We start from the raw sequence: 21,213 nt of genomic DNA, 5'->3' as shown, positions 1-21,213 counted from the left end.
ATAAAACCTTGCCAAAATAATAGCAAATGAACTTCAGCAATTCTATAGGAAGGATACTGCACCTTGTCTAAGTAGGGTTTACTCCAGGAGTCCAAGATTGGTTTAAAATTGAGATTAATCAATGTAACACAGCATAGTAACAGATTAAAGAAGAATCATGTGTTCATATTCAACAGAAGCAGAAAAAGCATTTGTTAAAATCAATACCCATTCACAATTAACACTATCTGAAAACTATTAAGAGAACTTCCAGAAACGGATAATGGGCATTTATGAAAAACCTACAGTTAATAATAGGCATAGGAATGAAAGATTAAATGTTTTTTCTTCTAAATTTAGTAAATGCTAAAAATGTTCACTCTCACCACTTTCACTCAACATTTTTACTGTAGATTCTAGCCAGTGCAACAAGGTAAGAAAAATAAATGAAAGGAATAAAATTTGAAAATATAGAAGTGAAATGTCTTTGTTTGAAGAGGGTATGTTTTATATGTAGAAAATCCAAAGAAATATACAGAAAAACAGACAAGAACAATAAAACCTACTATGATCAGTGAATTAGCAAGGAAGAAGTCGACAAAGTCAATAAATAAAAATTAATTGTTTATATATATTAACAGAAAACTTGAAAAAGAAATTTTTAAAAATCCGACCACTTAAAATAGCAAAAAAATATAAAAAGCTTAGAGATAAATTTAATGAAAAATGTGTAAGATCTCTATACTAAAAATAATAAAACATGGCTTACAGAAATAAAGAAGCAAAATAAAATGGAAAGACATACCATGATCATGGACCAGGAGATTCAATATTGCTAAGATGTCAATTTTCATCATGAAAAATCCTGGCACTTTTTTTTTTTTTTAATTTTTTTATTGATATAGTTAATAGTTAATTAAAAAAAAAAGAGATAATTAAAAAAAATGAAAAAATATGCAAAGCCCTCTTGAGGAGCTGGTGGAGAATGCAGGGGTGTGGGGCTTCCCCACCTTGATGGTTGCTGATGCGCTCACAGACATAGGGGACTGGTGGTTTGATGGGCTGAGCCCTCTACCATGGGACTTGCCCTTGGCAAGATTGTTGCTGCAAAGGAGAGGCTAGGCCTGCCTATAATTGTGCCTAAGAGCCTCCTCCTGAATGCCTCTTTGTTGCTCAGATGTGGCCCTCTCTCTCTAGCTAAGCCAACTTGGCAGGTGAAATCACTGCCCTCCCCACTACGTGGGAACTGACACCCAGGAGAGTAAATTTCCCTGGCAACGTGGAATATGACTCCCAGGGAGGAATCTAGACCTGGCATTGTGGGATGGAGAACAACTTCTTGACCAAAAGGAGGATGTGAAAGGAAATGAAATAAGCTTCAGTGGCAGAGAGATTCCAAAAGAAGCTGAGAGGTCACTATGTTGGGCACTCTTACACACAATATAGACAACACTTTTTAGGTTCTGATGAATTGGAATCGCTAGCAGTAAATACCTGAGACTATCAAACTACAATGCAGAACCCTTGCATCTTGAAGACAATTATATAAAAATGTAGCTTATGAGGGGTGACAATGTGATTGGGAAAGCCATATGGACCACACTCCCCTTTGTCCGGTGTACAGATGGATGAGTAGAAAAATGGGGGCAAAAAAAAAAGGCACCCAGTGTTCTTTTTACTTTAATTGTTCTTTTTCACTTTAATTTTTATTCTTATTATTTTTGTGTGTGTGGTAATGAAAATGTCCAAAAGTTAATTTTGGTGATGATTGCACAACTATATAATGGTACTGTGAACAACTGAATGTACACTTTGTATGACTGCATGGTATGTGAATATATCTCAATAAAACTGAATTAAAAAAATAAAAATAAAATATCAAAAAAAAAATTAAAACCACAAAACACAGTACTTCATACCCACAGTCATGAATAAAGTTAAAAGGATGGACAATACCAAACACTGGTAAGAATGTGGTTCCATTAGAACTCTCCATAAAATTGAATTAAAAAAAATTAAAATTTTGGTGAGGGTAAAATAATATAGCCACTTTGGAGAAACATCTGGCAGTTTCTTATATAACTAAACATGACCTATGACTAGCAATTCCACTGAAATGAAAGATAACTCAGCAATTCCACTGACAGAAAAAGAAACGACAGCATATCTTCCCTAAAACATCTGTTCAAGAATGTTCACAGCAATTGTATTCATAATAGTAACAAACTGGAGACAATGCAGGTTTCCATCAAAAGGAAACAGCTACAGATATGGCCTGTATCTCTAAGCCAACTCTCCAGATTAACTCACTACCCTACCCCCTACGTGGGACATGACTCCCAGGAGTGTAAGTCTCCCTGGCAATGTGGGACTTGAATCCCACGGATAAGCCTGGCCCTGGCATTTTAGGATTGAGAATGTCTTCTGACCAAAAGGGAGAAAAGAAATGTAACAAAATAAAGTTTCAGTGGTTAAGAGATTTCAAATAGAGTCAAGAGGTTATTCTAAAGGTTATTCTTATGCATTATATAGTTATTTCTTTTTAGTGTCTAACGTATTAGAATAGCTAGAAGGAAGTACCTGAAACTTTGAATTGTAATGCAGTAGCCCTGATTCTCAATGATGATGGCATAATTATATAGCTTTTATTGTGTGACTGTGTGATTACCTTGACTGACACTCCCTTTATCCAGTATATGGACAGACCAGTAATAAAATAAAGATTAAAAAAACATATAAATAATAGAGGGGTGTAAGAGGTATGGGATGTTTTGGGTGTTCTTTTTTATTTATTTTTATTATTTTTGGGGAAGTAATGAACGTGTTCTTAAATTGATTATAGTGAATACACAACTATATGACACTGTGAGCCATTGATTGTATACTTCAGAGGATTGTATGGTGTGTAAATATATTTCAATGAAATTGCATAAAAACAAACAAACAAAAAGCAAAAAAAAAAAAAGGAAATAGCTAAACAAATGGTGGTATATTCGTACAATGGATTATAAAAAAAAAAAATCAAGAAGCTGATTCTAAAATGTATTTGAAAAAGAAAATGACCTATAATAGTGAAACAATTTTAAAAAAGAAGGAGGTTGGAGGATTAATCTGACTTTGAGACTTACTATAAAACTATAATAATCAAGTCCTGACAACAGACTTAAAACATATCAAAGAAAAGGACAGAGTCCAGAAATGGATTGGCATAAGTATGACTAAATAATTTTCAACAAGATCATCAGAGCAATTCATTTCAACAGTGTTGGAACAAACTGATATCTATATGGAAGAATACAGACCCTTGATCCCTACCTTAACATCATATACAAAATTTATACGAGATAGATCACAGAACTAGTCATAAAAGCAAAAAATACACAACATTTTAAGAAGAAAATACAGAGAACTATCTTCACAATCTAGGTACAGGCAATTATTTGTTTGAGAGGTCAAAGAACAAATTATAAAAGAAAAAAATTCAAGTTTAAAAACTTCTGCTCATCAAAAGACACTTTAAACTGATTAGGCAAGCCACAGACTAGAGGAGATATTTGCAATACATATATCCGAACAAAATACTGCCATCCAGAATATGTAAAGAATACCTACTACTCAAAGAAAAATATATATTACCCAATTAGAAAATGGGTAAAATACTTGCACAGAAACTTCCAAACGATATAAAAAGTATTTCAAACATCATTAGTCATAAGAGAAATCTAAATTAAAACTAAATATACTACCATATACCTTTCAGAATACTGATAACATTAGATGTAGTAGAGAATGTGCTGGGCAACCAAAATTTTTATACATTGCTGCTAAAAGTTTAAAATGGTACAGCAACTTTTAAAAACTGTTTGGAAGCTTCTAAAAAAGTAAAACATACACCTTCCCAATGAATCAACAATACCACTACTAGGTTCTTACTGAGGAAAAATAACATATGAACACAAAAATATTTTCACAAGAATGTTCACAGCAGCTTTATTCATAAACATGTATGAATCTCTCAGACATTAAACTGAGTCTAAGAAAGTAGACATGAAAAAATTCTAGAATAGACAAAACTAATCTATGCTGGTAGAAATCAACTGTGATTGCCCTAGTGGGAGGAACTAATATGGAAGGGGCTGGATGGAACTTTATGGATTGATGGGAGTGCCCTTTATTTTAATGGGGAAGGTGAGATATATGGATTTATACTGCTGTCAGAACTCAAAGAACTTTACACTTAGGATCTCTGTGTAAATTATACCTACAAAACACGTAGTGGATTTTTGGTAAGGCAATAGAAACCAGTATCTCTGTAAACACAAGGCAAAGAAGGAAGATTTACAAGGGGAAAGTAGTATTCCAAAATTAAAATTTAGATTTTAAAGGCATGGAAGTCAACCATGTACAGTCACTTCAAAGACCTCAGGCTTTTAAAAATAGATCTCTAAAAATATTAAAGGTGCCAACTACCTGAGACGTACTATACCCTGGGCTTCCTCTGTTCTGACTCACCTAGGCAGCTCTGACTTGGAAATACTCTCTCTGTTGTCCATAGCTCTTCTCCTTGTTCCAACTTGCGGATCATAGCAGGCTTAGTCATATGAAACCCTAATAGTGCAAAATGAGATTTGGTGTAAGCTGCCTCGGCTTCAAAACGACTGAAGGAAGAAAAACATACAGCTTCAAGTTGGCAAATGAGGGTACACATTTAAGTCTTACCAAAGTTGAATACCTTGCACTAGGCAAATGAGGACATAATCATAATTCCTGCTAATGAAAGAGATTCATCATCTCTGATCCCTGAAATTCAAAGTTCTGTATGTTTCAGGAACTCTTGAAAAGAGATGCATGACACTGAAAGAATCACAGAGTTTTCCTTACCTACAGAAATGAGATGGCAATAGTTTTCCAACATCACGTCCCTGTAGAGGGCCTTCTGAACAGGGTCCAGTTGCTGCCACTCCTCCTGGGTGAAGTCCACAGTCACATCCGTGAATGACACTGATCCCTGTAAGGGCATACTCTAGTTCATCCTGAAGTGATCAGAACTGGGTGAGAACTAGATGGGGACCACGTTCAGTGGACAGAACTAGCTTTCCTGTTTAGTGTTTTATATTGCAGAAAAATCTCTCTTAAAATACATTCTTCTTTATTTACTTATTAGCTCATGCTAAAAATATATACTGAAATCAAACTATTGCCTCGAATGTGACTGGTTGCCTGGTGGACCAAAATGAATAGAACCCTGACCCTGCACAGCAGAAGTTATGGGTTAGGAGAGAGGCATAGATGTAAATACATAAACTCAACAGGCATTACAGATGCAATGACAGAAGTATGTACAAGTAAAACTATGACGAAGTGAAGAAAAATTTCATTTTGGACCCCTGGTTTTTGTTGAGGATATAAAAGTTTTGTATTCACAATGACTTTGTTTTGTATGAACGCAGAGTATCAGCTTTTAAAAATTCATGGGCAGTGGATGAGTTAGTAAACTCAAAAAATAGCAAAAAGCACAGTGCATTAGGAAGCAGTCTTTGAGCTCTTAGAAGAAAAAGGTATATGAAGGTAGGCAATGGGCATATTACAGAATAATACTGGATTTCTTCCTACAGAGCAGTGGTCATAAAAATGTATGAGCACACTCCCAACATATTTCTGTTTATTTACATCAATAGGCACTAATGACAATCCACATTGTTAATGTAAACAGTTAATGTTTTCCTCCCATTCAGTGAATTGCCTTGTACATTCCACAGTGGTGCTTGCCCCACTTTGGGTCTGCTGCTTAGAGTGTAAAGAACATGAAAAGATAATTCAGTACATAATGTTATGTGATAAAATTTGCACCTTAGAAGCAGTACTCTTAAAGACTGGAGAAGGCTTGAGGTGTGTTAGGTAGGAACGCACTGGGAGAGATGCCTCCTAGATTAAAGTAGGATTAGTGGACCATACAGAGGACAATTGATTCCTACATAATGAGCAGACAACAGGATTGGTCATAAATTGGTTATAGAATAGAAAAAACGAGAGGTGTAGCTCTTGGGATATCTGTATAGGCAAATGGGCAGGTGCTGAGACTAGAAAATGGAAATAGGAAACAGAAGAAAGAATAGGTTGGACAGAATGAGTTAATGAGGTAAATCTTGGAAAGGCACTTGAAGTGTCTAGGGAACACGCACGTGGTGATCTGTTGGAGATTGGATACATGGTCTGACACTCTGCACAGAGGTTTAAGTCAGAGAAAGTTATTTGAGAGTTACTACAATATACACGATCAGCAGAGCTTTTAGAGGGAATCTGATTGTGGACAGAGAAAAAGAGACTGGAGAGAATAGAACCAATGTAGCATCTGGGGAAAACCAGTATTTTAAAGGATGGTAGACAAAAAAAGATATAAAAACAGGGCAAAACACTGGCTTTGACTCAAAAGCAGAATATTTCAAGACTTGCATTTCTAGCTGAGTAGAGTATATTAAACATATATATTTCCTTCTCTAGCATACACACACGCACACACACATTAGAAGAAACTAAAAAGACAAGAATAAATTTATAACAGATTTAGAATACTGGGAAGGTCTTCACTGGCAGGTGACAGTTTGTAGGAATTACTTCCAGACATGGATAAAACAGACAGAAGGATCAGACAGGGGGAATGCCAAATCTCAGCATTCTGTACAAGACTGTGTTCAAATCTCTACCCTGAAAACCTTGCAAAACAGGACATATTGCCACAAACTAATAATGATCTACCATGTATTGTGCCATTGCAAAACCTGTCAGTGGAGGAGATCAAGGTTTTCCATGTCTGTTCTCTGACTATTCATAACTTAGTTCTCAAATCGGTGTCTATCCCAGGGGGTTAAGTCTCCCTGGCAATGTGGGACATGACTCCCAGGGATGAGCTAGACCTGGCACTGTGGGATTGAGAAAGCCTTCTGGACCAAAAGGGGAAAAAAAGTGAAACAAAATAAAGTTTCAGTGGCTAAGAGATTCCAAATAGAGTTGAGAGGTCATTCTGGAGGTTATTCCTATGCATTATATAGATATTCCTTTTTAGTTTCTAGTGTATTAGAATAGCTAGAAGGTAATACTTGAATCTCTTGAACTATAATCCAATAGACTTGATTCTCGATGATTTTATAACTATAGAACTTTTATCATGGGACTGTGTGATTGTGAAAACCTGTGACTGAGACTTCCTTTATCCAGTGTATGGGCAGATGAGTAATAAAATAAAGACAAAAATATAGATAATTAATGGGGGGGGTAAGGAGTATGGGATGTTTGGGGTGTTCTTTTATATTTTTATTTTTTTCTTTATTTAGGAGTAATGAAAATGTTCTAAAAATGATTCTGGCAGTGAATGCACAACTATATGATGATGCTGTGAGACACTGATTGTATACTTCGGATGGATTATATGGTACGTGACTATAACTCAATAAAATTCCATTAAAAAAATTGTTATCTAGACAAAGCAGATTCAGTCAAGTTAATATATTCTCATTTAAATCAAGATAAAACTTTTCTGTACCAGTGGTACTTTTGTGAGAAGACTGAGAGAGGAGATAATGAATGAGATGCCCAATCAGTACATGAACACTGGCTACAACTAAAAAATACACTTGGGAAAGGCTTAAGTTTATCTGGCAGGAATGAAAGAAACTGGGAATAGGGTTGGGGCTATTATGGTCAGGCCCCTGAGGCACCAGGGGTGCAAAATTCAGAGAGGCCCAGCCCTGAGAAAACCTCCTTAAATACTGCACTGTAGACTCTTTGCTTGCCTCACCTTAGTCCAGGCCCTGACTGACTGGAAGCAAATCCCAGGAAGTTAAAGGACAGGGGAGCAAATATTCATATATCCTAGAAAAAAAAAATTTCTAAAAGGTAAGAGGAAACATTATCTCACCTGAGACATGGCTTTCAGATTTGCAACAGATGAAATCTTCTCTTTTGGGCTCTTCTTTTGGAAAAGTGAAGAGTCCTGAGAAAGCAGAAATGGGAGGATAAAAGAAACCATGTGAGGCCATACTTGACCTAGATCTCCTATAATAACTCAGTTAAATCTACATTAATTTTTACTGTTTCTGCATGTGCTTACTCTGCATACCCCACACAAACTCAGGAGAAAAATTAGTAAGCAAATGGACAAATTCTGCTCCAGTGCCAGAAACCCAATCTCTTGGTGAGGTAGAATGGATCTAGGCAACCTGTTGTAGCTTGCAAAGAGGGAACATTGTACTTTTCCTCCTGCAGCTCCATTTTCCATCTCCCACACAACACAGGTTTACATACAAACTGCTCTTCACGGACTCTCGACCAATTTACACTGTCACCAGCAGTGCATGAGAATATGTGTCTCCCTATACCCTGGTGAATATAGTTGGCAATAACTTTCAATCTGCCTACATTGTAGTTCTAATTTACACGTTTCTTATTATGAGAGAGAATAAGTTTCTTTTAATCATTTAAAAGACATTTCTTTCCTGTAATGGCATCTTCTTATAGGATATCTATTTTTCCTGTGAGTTTTATTTCCTAATTAGTTGGAATTATCTTTTTTTTTAGTTTAGGAAATTAACCTTTATGTGTTTTAAGTTGCAAATAAGTTTTCCTATTTTTTCATCTGACTATTAAAGTGTTTTGCCTTGTGAAGATTTTTTCCTTGCATGATTTGTTTAGCAATACCATGTATTATATAATCCTTACTACCTCAATTAATGCAAAATGCCATCTTTATCATACATTACATTCCCCTATATGTTTGAAAATATCTAGACTTCCTATTTAATTTCTCTACTTTATCTCTTTATTGATTTGCCTGTCGTACCACTTAATAAGCATAATTATTGAAATCTATTATTATTAATTTAATAATAGTTAATATAAGTATTGACTACTGAACCACACTTAACTTTAGTAGTTCAGGTAATGAAAATAGAAAAGAAACTGATCAGTTATTCTTTCCATTCTGCAGGCTTCCAGGCAGGGAGGATACTATTTTTGTTAAATGAAGTCAGAAGTATTGCTACAGTTACTATTTTAATTGGTAAAATAACTATTTTAATTACTAAAATGAGACTGGCTTTGTGATTACAAGTGTCCCAAATACTTTTCATTATTTTACAATGCCTGAAGAAGCTATTGACCTTACAGGGATTTCATCCAGAAGTAGGAAACCTCACTCATTTAGAAATGCTAAAAAAGTGGCAGTTTGAGGTTAAAAAAAAAAAAATTGTTTTGTTTTCTGAACCAAAATACTGTTTTTAGTTCATATAGTCCTTCCAGGTAATGAATCTTGCCACCTGGAAATTATGAAACTCTTACCTCTTCCTTTCCAATATTTATGCCTCTATTTTATTTGCTAAATTGCTACTGAGTCACAATTTTGGAGGCAGGCTTAATGGCCAATATTCAGATAACCAAATTTCACATACCCAATTCGCCAACTAACAACAGTCGTTCAACCATGTAGGTCACCATAGTCACAAAACCATTACAAATAATAGTAGGTTATAAACACATGTATAGTTACATTCACTCAAGCATACTTTACAAAACCACAATCCCACAGCCCCATCATGTCATTCACAACCTCAAACAGCGTATTACACAATTCCCGGCAAAGTCATAAAATCACGTTACAAATCACTTTAGCTTCTCCACAATCACACAGGGCCTCAAATACGACTCACAATTAATCTAAAAAGACACATGCAAAAGAAACCCCACACAGCAACATGCCTCCGTCCACTTTCACACACAATCGGCTGCAACGCAGCAGAGCAGCAAGCTCCCAAAACACAGCGGGTTGGCAACTGGGGGAGGGGAGGGTGGCCCCATTCGGTAAGATACTCATACACACAGCAACTGCTGTGTGCCAGGCCCCGCTCCCACTTCTCCGGGGTCAAAACTGACAAACATGCCCCCTCGCGGCGCTCGCTCCAACTCACACTCGCGGTCACCCTCAGGGTCACGCCCACGAACCACACCCGAGGCTCCACTCGTGCCCTTCTCTAAGTGTCTGAATACACAGAAGGCCCAGTTCTTCCTCAGGGTTGCCCTGCCTGGCCTCCCGGTTCCCTCCCTGGCTTACCCAAGCCCCCGGTCCCGCTTCCCTCTCTGGGCCTCCAGGGCCTGAGCTCCCGGTTCTCCCCTCGGCCTCCCCTGCCGGTAGGACACACACACCAGCCTCACCGCGGGCCAAGGACCGGCCGCCCGCGCCTGCGCCTGCGCACTCCTGCGTGGGTTTGCGCACCCAGGAGTCTCCGGGGCGGATCGGTGAGGGTCCCTGCGGTCCTGGCTTCTTCCGCTCTGATCGATTATCGTCCGGGTTTTTCCAACTTGGACTACGTTTCTCACAGTCCCCGGGGCAGCTAATAAACTTCGGCCTCTGGTTCATTTCCGCTGGACTTGTAGTCGTCGGAGTCTGTGTGGTGAATTGAGGTGACCTGGGTCGGGGGGTTGGGAGGAGCTCGTGGGAACCTGGGCCACTTCCCGGGCGCGGAAGGCAAGAGTGGAGGCCGGAACCTCAGACCTGTTTGTGCGTGATATGCGGAGGATGGTGATTGTGGTTGTGTGTACGGCTGTGTGACTGCGTCAGTGTGGGGTGTAATTGTGGAGCGTGCGAGTGAGAGTGTGTGCGCGCGCGCGTGTCTGATGGGGCCGGTTGTGTGCGCGGTGGGGAGACCCTCACTGGTCCTGGCTGGGCTCGGGGGACTGTGAATGGAAACAGGTTCTTTTGTGTGGCTGTGGTCAGCTGTGACTGTGAGACATGTCTCGCTGTAACCGAATGATCGTGTGACAACGCTATTCTGACCGACTTCGAGACTGTGATCAAATGTGGCCGAGGGGAGCTTTTTTCACTCTTAGGAAGGTAGAGCTTCATTTTCGCAGTTCTGGGCTGAGGACTCTGTGGATAAGACCCCCACGTAACTCGATCTGTGCCAGTGGCTCGTGTACCTTTATCAGGGCACCCTGTATCCACTGTCCAGCCGAGTGCATGCAGCAGGCATGCAGTACAATGAGTGTAGCCTACTCCGGAGCCAATTTTAAGTCCCATGGTTTCTCGGAATTTGTTGCACCGGGTTTCCTTTCACTGCCTCTATCGTTTCATCTTAAAACCACACTGCACAGAAACGCCAGATGCACACAAGTGGCTGTTGGATATTAGAGACCTAGAATGGAGGTTCCAACTAAAGCCCAGCCCTAAGTTTTATTATGATGACTTTGGAGCTGTAATTGCCCCCAACCGAGGGTCCTTGGAAGACACCATCCTCAGATCCCTCTTGGAAGCTCTGTGCGGGAAAGTTGCCTACTGTAGATCCACATCATTTTCATAGTTCTGTTTAAGGGAAGCTGCTGTGAACTTAGATTTCAGTCCCAGGCTTCAGTGACCCTGACCTTTCTGATACAAGAAAGTGTCAACAATATTCCAGTGATTCTCATCCTTCCATCTGGGTATGTTTAATGTGGACAATGGAGGTTTGAGTCTGTCTGGGCTCCAAGAATGACCTGGTATATCATGATTTCCTTTTTCTTCCAAGTTTTGCTGAACTGCAAATGAACAACTCTGAGGAGGAGAAAAGCATTGCAGTTGTACATCTTAAAGCCAAGCTACTGGTCACTTTGAGTTGTGTCTTTGTCTTGTGAAGTGCATTTTCTTTTTCAGGATAGAGAATAGCTTTATCTGAAATGCCATGCTAGACAGTGACCAGTTTACTTAGGCCTTCTCTTTCTTCTTAATGATGGTACCACGAAGATGCATCTCATTCTTCCCCAGTGCCTCATCAAATGCCCTTTCTACATGTAGTTAATTTTCACACCATTTAGCAACATGTTCTAATCCCCCATGTGGTGGGTTTTGTTTTTGTTTTTGTTTTTTTGTTTTTTTGGTCTATGCATTCCAATAGCATAAAAATAGTCCTCCTTTACTTTACCTGGTGATCTGTTAAAGAGGAGATACTTTAGATATTCTTTAGAGGCATGAGTGGAAAAAAGTAATTTAGGAGGTGATTTGATTGGTTTCAGTAAATAAATAACAGAGTCTTCTGTTTTGGAGGCCTTTTAAAATAAGAATATGATTTGGGGGTGTGTGTGCATAGACAGATCTCTGTCAAGAAGGGCAGTAATTTTTGTCCAGGGAATCCATGGGGAGATTTTTTTTTTTTTTTTGACTCTACCATTTTAAGTTATTTTTTTTTGATTTGACACTCTCTGTGATCTTGTATCCTTTTAACAGATTTCTGGAGTTTTGAGAAAGATGGTTCTTCTCACTCTAGCTTGTAGCTTACTGCTTCTGTGAGGGGCCAGAGGCCTGACAGAGTGCATGTTGCCATGATGCTGACCAGAAATCCATTCCATGCAATTTTATCCCATGTGTGGATGCCTATAACCACCACCAGACCAAGTACAGAACTGTTTCACCACCACAAGTTCCCTCCTCCTACCCCACTGTTACACCTACTCCTGCCCTTTCCTTCCCCTTTCCCTGAACCACTTAATTCTGACATCCACTCATTTGTTCTCCATGTCTATAATTTTGCTACAATTTTGTCATTTCAAGAATATTATATAAATAGAACCATACAGTATATAACCTTTTGGATTGGCTTTCCTCACTCAGCCTAATTTCCTTGAGAGTAATATTCATGGCATCCAGAAAACCTCTGTTAGCTAGGCAGGCACGTGGCTGGCATCTGCTTGCTCCTAGGTTGCGTTTCAGCTCCTCTCTCGGCTCCTGTGCTTTCTTCAAAGTGTCCCTTGTGGCTGCAGCAAGCTTGCTCCTTCTGTCTGAGCTTATACAGTGCTCTAGTAAACTAATCAAGGCCCATGCTGAATGGGTGGGGCCACACCTCCATGGAAATTATCTAATCAGTTATCACCTAGAGTTGGGTGGGTCACATCTCCATGGAAACAACCTAATCCAAATGTTCCAACCTAATCAACACTAATACATCTGCCTCCACAAGACTGCATCAAAGAACATGGCCTTTTCTGGGGGACACAATATATATACAAACCGGCACAGGTGACAACTTTTAAATTACAATTTACCAAGTAGCTATATAGCAAATTTCAAAGAATGTTATGGGTTACAGTTCCACCATTTCAGTTTTTTCCTTCTAGCTATTCTAATACCCAGCAACTAAGATAAAGAAAATTAAATAGAGATTCAGTATTCATAATCCTTTGTTAAATTCTGTCTTGTATGTTGCTACCCCTTCCTCTAGTTTAATCATTTCATCCAAATTCAGGGATGTCTAGGTAGTGACCACCCTAACTTGTTCATGATGAAAAGGGGTGTCGACATTATGGGAAAAGGGGATGCAATTGGTTGATGTTCTTGAAGAGGCTGTTGCCTCTGGGTTGGGGACTTAACTGGCATAGAAGGTCTCTGGAGGATTTAAGTTTCTGAAGAATAAACTTAGTGAGTGAAACTTTATATAGAGTCTCAGATAGGGACCCAGGTAATCTTTAGGGTTTTCAGGACTACTGTTGATTTGGGCTTATAATACTGTGGCCATTTGGCATATGTAGCTGAAGCTTGCAAAGGAGTAACCTCTATGACAGCCTCTCAACTCTATTTGAAATCTCAGCCACTGAAACCTTATTTTGTTGCCTTTCTTTTCCCCCTTTTGTTCAAAAAGGCATTCTCAATCCCTCGATGCCAAGGTCAAGTTCATTTCCGGAATCCATGTCCCACATTGCCAGGGAGACTCACTCACCTGGGGGGTCCTGTCGCACCTCAGGAGAAGGGTGATGAATTTATTTGCAGAGTTGGGCTTAGAGAAAGTCCACATTTGAGCAACAAAAGAGGTTCTCTGGATGTGACAACTAAGCATAATTACAGGTGGGCATAGCCTCTCCTTTACAACCGTAAGTTTCACAAGAGAAAGCCTCAAGATCGAGGGCTTGACTTATAAAATAGGGGGTACCTAAGTTCACATGGCATATGTTCTGTCTACGATAATCAATATCTCACATTATTATCATTTGGTTGTACAATCCTCATCACTCTCCATTTTAAACAATTCTCATGACCCAAAACACCCCATAGCTCTTTTCAGCCCTTAAATATTTGTCCCTCCTATTTTGACTGGTACTAGTAAGGTATTCCTATTGATTGTACTCCCTAGTATGCAATAGGTAGATTTTTCCCATATACCACTCTGTTGTCAACTCTACCAGTGTCATACCTTAGAAGTATATCCTGAAAGCACCTATCTATATTTGCAGTGCTGATCTCTGAGATACATGCCTTTAAACAACCCGTTTCAATCCTGTTCACCTTCAATGCAGTTCTGATACTTATAATCCCATTAAAAAACAATTATCGGGGGCACCCCCTCCTGGGCTTCAGACTTTCCCAGGATCCACCCCTGGAAGTGTTGGTGGCTCTAAGACAAGTCTGCAACATCCACAAAATATTTTTCAAATGTGTACATGTTCTACAAGGGGAATTTTTGAGATTTCTTCAAAGTTTCTTCATAATAGTCCAATGCCATTGGGCCTCTGAAGCCAGGGGAGGGGAAAGAGAAAAAAGCTGAAACACAAGGTTCATCTGCTTTGCTCCACTACTGCTTTCTGGTTGGAAAGGAAACTCAGGAGAAGACAGTTGTCATCTGAGCTTTTGACAGTGCAGCCACTGGAGTCAGTGGCATTCAAAGATACAGCTATAGACTTCCCCCAAGAAGAGTGGGCTATGTTGGACACATCCCAGAGAAAGCTGTTCAGACATCTAATGGCAGAGATCATCAATCATCTGGTTTCAGTGGGATTTCAGGTCTGCAAATCAGATGTGTTTTCCCAGTTGGAGCAAGGAGAGGATCTTGGAGAGAAAGGATAGGATTTCTCCAAAACCAGAGTTCAGGCAGAGCTAGTGACCTTAAGAAATAAGAAATTATAACCATACCAAATACCTGCAGGAAAGATGCATCTTCCATCATGTCATTGCTCAACCCTGGATGGTGTATAGTGTTTGGGTCTCTGCAGTCCCCAAACAGTTGTTTCAGATAGAGCTGCCCTGGAGGATGAACTGAATCCTAGAACTCCATACTCTGCCATCTTGGGGGAGAAAAAAGTTCATTACTGCTTAGAAAACTTTCTAATCTTTGCACCTATTGGAACTGAGTTTTAAGGTTGCTGCTACTCTTCTATTTGTCCTGAAATTTATTACTTTACATATAAATCACTTTTTAATTATTTTCGATGCGATTTTATTGAAATGTGTTCACATATCATATAGTCAGCCAAAGTGTGCAATTGTTTACAGTGTCTTTGTGTGGTTGTGCATTCATCACCACAGTTTTTGAACATTTTCATTACTCCAAAAAATAAAAATAAAAATGAAAATGAAACTCAAAGGAAAGGAAAGTGCCCGGGGCATCTATTCCCCCCATTCCCCCCAATATTCATTTGGTTTTTGTCCCCAGTTTTCTACTCATTTGTCCACGCACTGTGTAGGGGCAGTGTGAGCTGTAGGGTTTTTGCAGTCACACAGTCACACCATATAAGCTGTAGAGTGTACAGCTGTCTTCAAGAATCAGGGATACTGGATTGCGGTTCAACCAGTTTCGGATATTTCCTTTTAGCTGGTCTACATCTGAATCATTTTTTTTTTAATTTTATTTTGAAATAAATTCAAAGTTACAGGAACAGTTGCAAAAACAATACAAACCCCATACACAGCATACCCTGACCCCCCTCCCGATACCCCAATCCACCAACTTCAACATGCTGTCACACAGCCATTTCTTTCTTTCCCTCCCTCCCTCCCTCCCTGTCTATCATCCATCATCTATTGCTCTGTCTTCTGAACATATGAGAGCAAGCTGCACCCATCCTTGAACAAACAATATAATTCACATATACAATTCCCATGAACAAGAACATTCTTTTATGCAATCCCATTAAGCTCAGCTAAGAAGTTCAAGAAATTCAACATTGATACAAAGATTACATTCTATATTTCCTTTTTTTTCTTATGTCCCAACTGTGTCCCTTTGAGCCTCTTCTCCTCCATCCTCAGATCCCATCCAGGATCATCCTTGGCATTCAATTGTCATCTATTTAGACTGTCTTTTTTGTGTGTGTGGAAACATATATACAGCCTAAATCTTCCCATTCCATCCCCTCCCTAGCATTCCATTAGTGGGATTAATCACATTTAGAATGTTGTAATGCCATCACCTTCACATCATCCATTACTAGAAATTTCCCTTCACCACAAACAGCAACCCTACACTCATTTCTTAACTTCCCATTCCCCTTCCCCCACTTCTCGTAACCCATACTCTACTTTTCATCTCTATGGTCATATTCTCTGATAATTTCTTTGTGTTTACTGTGGGGCTTAAATTTAACATCTTAAATTCATAACAATCTTGGTTTTCTTTGATACCAACTTAACTTCAACAGGACACATAAACTATGTTCCTATACTCCTCCATTCCCCCGCCTTTATATAGTTCTTGTCAAAAATTACATATTTTACATTGAGTCCAAAACCACTGATTTGTCACTAGAGTTATGTATTTTATGTCCTGTAGGAAGTAAATTGTGGAGTTACACATCAAAATTTATTGACTTCTATTTGTATTCCATTGTGGTCAGAGAATGTGCTTTGAATATATTCAATTTTTTTAATTTGTTTTATGTCCTCCATTCCCCCTCCTTTATATAGTTCTCAAAAATTACATATTTTACATTGAGTCTGAAACCACTGATTTGTCATTACAGTTTATGTATTTTATATCCTGTAGGAAGTAAATAGTGGAGTTACAAGTCAACAATTATTGACTTCTACTTGTATTCCATTGTGGTCAGAGAATGTGCTTTAAATATATTCAATTTTTTTTTTAATTTATTGAAGTTTGTTTTATGTCCCAGCATGTGGTCTATTCTGGAGAAAGATCCACGATCACTAGAGAAAAATACGTGTCCTTGTGATTTGGGATGTGAGGTTCTATATATGTCTGTTAAAATTCTCTATATCTCTCTCTCCTTTCTTTGTTTCTCTGTCAGTAGGACTCCCTTTAGTATCTGAAGTAGGGCAGGTCTTCTATTGGCAAAATCTGTCAGCATTTGTTTGTGAAAAATTTAAGCTCTCCCTCAAATTTGAAGGAGAGTTTTGCTGGATAAAGTATTCTTGGTTGGAAATTTTTCTCTCTCAGAGTTTTAAATATGTCATGCTGTTGCCTTCTCGCCTCCATGGTGGCCGCTGAGTAGTCACTACTTAGTCTTATGTTGTTTCCTTTGTATGTGGTGAATTGCTTTTCTCTTGCTGCTTTCAGAACTTGCTCTTTCTCTTCAGTATTTGACAGTCTGATCAGAATATGTCTTGGAGTAGGTTTATTTGGATTTATTCTATTTGGAATTCGCTGGGCATTTATGCTTTGTGTATTTATATTGTGTAAAAGGTTGGGGAAATTTTCCCCAGCAATTTCTTTGAATACTCTCTCTAGACCTTTACCCTTCTCTTCCCCTTCTGGGACACCAATGAGTCTTAAATTTAGACGTTTTATTTTATGTAAGATATCCCTGAGATCCATTTCGATTTTTTCTATTTTTTTCTCCATTGTTTCTTTTGTTCTTTCATTTTCTTTTCTGTGGTCCTCTAGGACACTGAGTTGTTGTTCAACTTCCTCTAATCATGTATTATGATTATCCAGAGTCTTTTTAATTTGGCCAACAGTTTCTTTTATTTCCATAAGATCATCTATTTTTTTATTTACTCTTGAAATTTCTTCTTTATGCTCTTCTAGGGTCTTCTTTATGTCCTTTATATCCTGTGCCATGTTCTTCTTCATGTCCTTTGTATCAAGCAAAGCAAATGCCAAGAGGCCAAAAACAACAGAAAATCTTAAAGCATATGATAAAACCAGATGATATGGAGAAACCAATCCCAAACACCCAAATCAAAAGATCAGAGGAGACACAGTACTTGGCGCAATTAATCAAAGAACTTGGCATTTGCTTTGCTTGATAGGGTTCTTTCAAGTTATAAAAAATACCAATCTAATTTTTCAGACCTACAACTTGGTGGCATTCACTTTCTAGAGATGGCGTCTGTGAGTCACCTATTCCCCTCAAGTCAGTTCTCCTCAACTTTGTCTTTGTGGTGTGTGGGGAAATGATTCTTATGGGGTTCAATTGGCACACTCAGTTTGGGTGTGTTGTTGGTGCTGTCCGCCCTGAATGTGGGGCATGTGTCTGGGTGGTTAGGGAGGCAGGGCAGCTTTATATTGAAACCTCCCAGGTGTTCCCAGAGATTCAAGGCTGTTGCAAGAGTCTAAGCCTTCATTTCAGTTTTGCCACAGATTTTTTTCTGCCGCTGACCCACAAGTCCCCGACATTGACGTAGGGTCCCTGGGTTTTCCGAGCGGGCCCCCCTTCTCAGCTGTGATCTTCCAGGACCTCTGCTGAGGGAAGGCTGTGCTATGTCACAAGTGCGCACTGTACCTCAAGGGAAGCCCCGGGCTGCCGGGTCATGCAGAGGCGCTCCCAGCCTGATGCAAAAATGGCTGAATGGGTCAGCTCAAACCCCGCCCCCCTTTCGCACAGCTCTGCCTTCCCAGCTCCGGGACAACTAGCTGTGGGTGCACCCAAGGCCACTGTCCACAGCTGATATTGTGGCATGTGTGCAGTGCCATGGGATACACTCCCCGTCAGACTGGGTTTCCTGGTATGGACTCTGGGCTGTGTGTCCAGCCCCAGGCAGGAATCTTTCCAGCACGCTGGAGAGCCGGCTGCAAGCCGCGTGGTTTCCTTTCTCTCTTTTGGCTCTCCCCTCTGCCCCCTGGCCCCTGAGGCAATTAGCAGTGGGCTATCCTCCACGCCAGAGACTGCAAGGTTGGCACAGCCCGCTCCTGCCATGCTTCATTGCACAGTTCTCACCTGTCGTAACTGCAGCTGCTCCTGGGTTTTTGTGTTTTGTTATTTAAAGAACTAGTCCATCTCCAAATGCCAACCCCCCTGTTCCCACACCACAGTGTGGCCGCAGGACTTTCAGCCAGCTTACTCACTTTGTTTCAGAATGCAGACTCCAGTTTCACCAAGTACACAGTCTTCTGTGGTTTTAGCAGACCTTGTCCAGCTGGTGCATCGCTGGAAGTGGTGTTCTGGGTCACTTTCCGGTTTTTATCTAGCATTTTTAATGGAGGTGTTTTTTTGCCCTGTCTCACCTAGCCATCATCTTAGGTTCTCCTAAATCATTTTTAATGACTGCTAGGATAATGTCAACGCCAGTTCTCATCTCTGGAATGGATTCCTCACAAATACTTGATAACTTTATCATACTCATATCATACTCATTTTTGTTTGTGCATTTCAGCCAACACTGAAGACACAGATTCATTACCACATAAAGCTACAGACATTCACAATCAGTGTATCAGCAATTGCTCTTCTCTATCACTTTTCTGATTCAGTTGCTGTAAATATTGATAATAGCTCTTAATTTCAAAATTCTTAGCAAAATTCTTTGGAACAAAATTTAATTTGGCAATAAACAGAAGTATATTTTTTAAAAAAATCATCAGAGGCAGGGCAAGATGGTGGCATAGGGAGGTGTGGAATTTAGTTAGTTCCCTGGAGCAACTAGCAAACTGCCAGGATCAACTAGAAAATAGTCTGGAACAACTGATGGGGGGACACACATGACCAGACAACATTGTACACCATTCAGGAATGGGTGGAATGGCTGGGATCACAACATAGAACTGTAAGTAAAGCTCCACAAATTGAAGAGCTGGTGCCCCTCACACACCAGCATGGCAGGTGGAGTTGCAAAAACTTTGCTGTGGGAGAAAACAAAGCAAGTCCCTGCCAGGAGAAAGGGAATGTAGCTCAACCAAGTTCCTATTGAGGTTTTAATAACAAATTTGGACTACTGAATACAGCCTATGAGCACAAATAAACCTGGAGTAAGCAGGAAAGGAACCTGGAGGTTTACCCTGGCAGAGAGGAGGAAGAGCTGACAGAAAAATACGTAAATAAAAACAGAGGCTTCTGGAGTCTGCTGAGATCAAAATACTGGAAAAGGGCTGTGCCCCAAGAAAAGGGGCACACAGAACAGGGTACCAATTCCAGTTCTTGCCAGGTGAACTGGAGGGCTGGGGACTGGCTCTGAAAAGGGCACTTTTTTCTCTCTCATTCTAAGTAGCTCATTAGAGAAAGCCTTACGCATTTTCATTTGTCAGCCCTGACCCACGCAAAGGTAGAGTTAAGATAGTCAAGTGTAGGAGAAAATTCCCTAAAAGTCTTACCTTCCCTAAGAAAAGAGGGAGGTGGGCCCAGCTCATGTAGTAACCATACCTCAGAGAACTCAGACCCCAGGGCCTGGAGCAAAAAAATCAACTTAATCTTGGCTTCCAACACCCTCAGTCCCTGGATGTGAGAGGGTCCACTGAGAATTAAATACACCGCACCTCTTTATACCAGGTGCCAAGTGCCTGGTTGGCTGACAAGTGCCACCTGCTGGGCAGGAGAGGAAAAGCACAGAGTCTAGAGGCTCACCCTGAGGGAAACCTAATACTAAATACAGCCTCCTCCTGAGACTTTGGCCCATCTGGTTTGCAAAAATCTGACTGGGATAATCAAGGAAATCAGATGCATAGATAGAAAATTACACATCAGTGAGGATGAGTGAAGATATGATCCGTCAAAGGAACAAACTTGCACTTCACCTGAGATACAGGAATTGAAACAGCTGATTATTAATCAAACAAATCTAAATCAATTCAGAAATCAAATCAATGAGTTGAGGGAAGATATAGCAAAACAGATGAAGGGTATAAAGAAGACACTGGGCAAACATAAGGAAGAACTTGAAAGTTGGAGAAAACAATTGGCAGAACTTATGGGAATGAAAGGCACAATCAAAGAGATGAAAAACACAATGGAGATATATAACAGCAGATTTGAAGAGGCAGAAGAAATGGATTCATGAACTTGGGGAAAAGAGGCATCTGAAATCCTACACACAAAAGAACAGATATGGAAAAGAATGGAAAAACATGAGCAGGGGTCTCAGGAAATCTGAATGACAATATGCAGCACATGAATATATCTGTCATGGGTATCCCAGAAAGGTGAAGATAAGGGAAAAGGGGCAGAAACAAATAATTGAGGAAATAATCACTGAAAATTTCCCATAATCGCTGAAATCCCATCCTATGTGCAGATTTCTCAGTAGAAATTGATGGAGGCTAGATGGCAATGGTATGA

At 39.7% G+C, this 21,213-nt stretch overlaps 1 protein-coding gene and 1 long non-coding RNA gene across 6 annotated transcripts in view; both read right to left on the bottom strand.

Annotated features, from left to right (window-relative positions):
- The window catches only part of ZNF382 (zinc finger protein 382), a 28,082-nt gene extending 17,557 nt beyond the window's left edge, over positions 1-10,525 (bottom strand). Inside the window, exons 1-4 of one of the 4 annotated variants that reach the window (XM_037820210.1) lie at positions 10,082-10,525; positions 7,895-7,969; positions 4,861-4,987; positions 4,492-4,587 (exon numbers count right to left, since the gene is read on the bottom strand). In XM_037820210.1, the coding sequence (XP_037676138.1) occupies positions 4,492-4,587; positions 4,861-4,987; positions 7,895-7,969; positions 10,082-10,387 (604 nt within the window). In that variant the 5' untranslated portion in view covers positions 10,388-10,525. Of the gene's footprint in view, positions 1-4,491; positions 4,588-4,860; positions 5,013-7,894; positions 7,970-10,081 lie in introns of those variants that run through there. The other 3 variants (XM_037820213.1, XM_037820212.1, XM_037820211.1) reach the window with 3 other exon arrangements.
- A 3,686-nt stretch (positions 10,526-14,211) lies between these two features.
- LOC119521708 overlaps positions 14,212-21,213 on the bottom strand; it is a 29,892-nt gene continuing 22,890 nt past the window's right edge. For both annotated transcript variants that reach the window (XR_005214403.1, XR_005214402.1), the window contains exons 2-3: positions 14,907-15,051; positions 14,212-14,815 (exon numbers count right to left, since the gene is read on the bottom strand). This is a non-coding gene — a long non-coding RNA (uncharacterized LOC119521708). The remainder of the gene's footprint in view (positions 14,816-14,906; positions 15,052-21,213) is intronic.

This window comes from Choloepus didactylus, chromosome 27 (assembly GCF_015220235.1).
Source record: "Choloepus didactylus isolate mChoDid1 chromosome 27, mChoDid1.pri, whole genome shotgun sequence".
NCBI lineage: Eukaryota > Metazoa > Chordata > Mammalia > Pilosa > Megalonychidae > Choloepus > Choloepus didactylus.
This window is presented reverse-complemented; position numbering and strand designations above follow the sequence as displayed.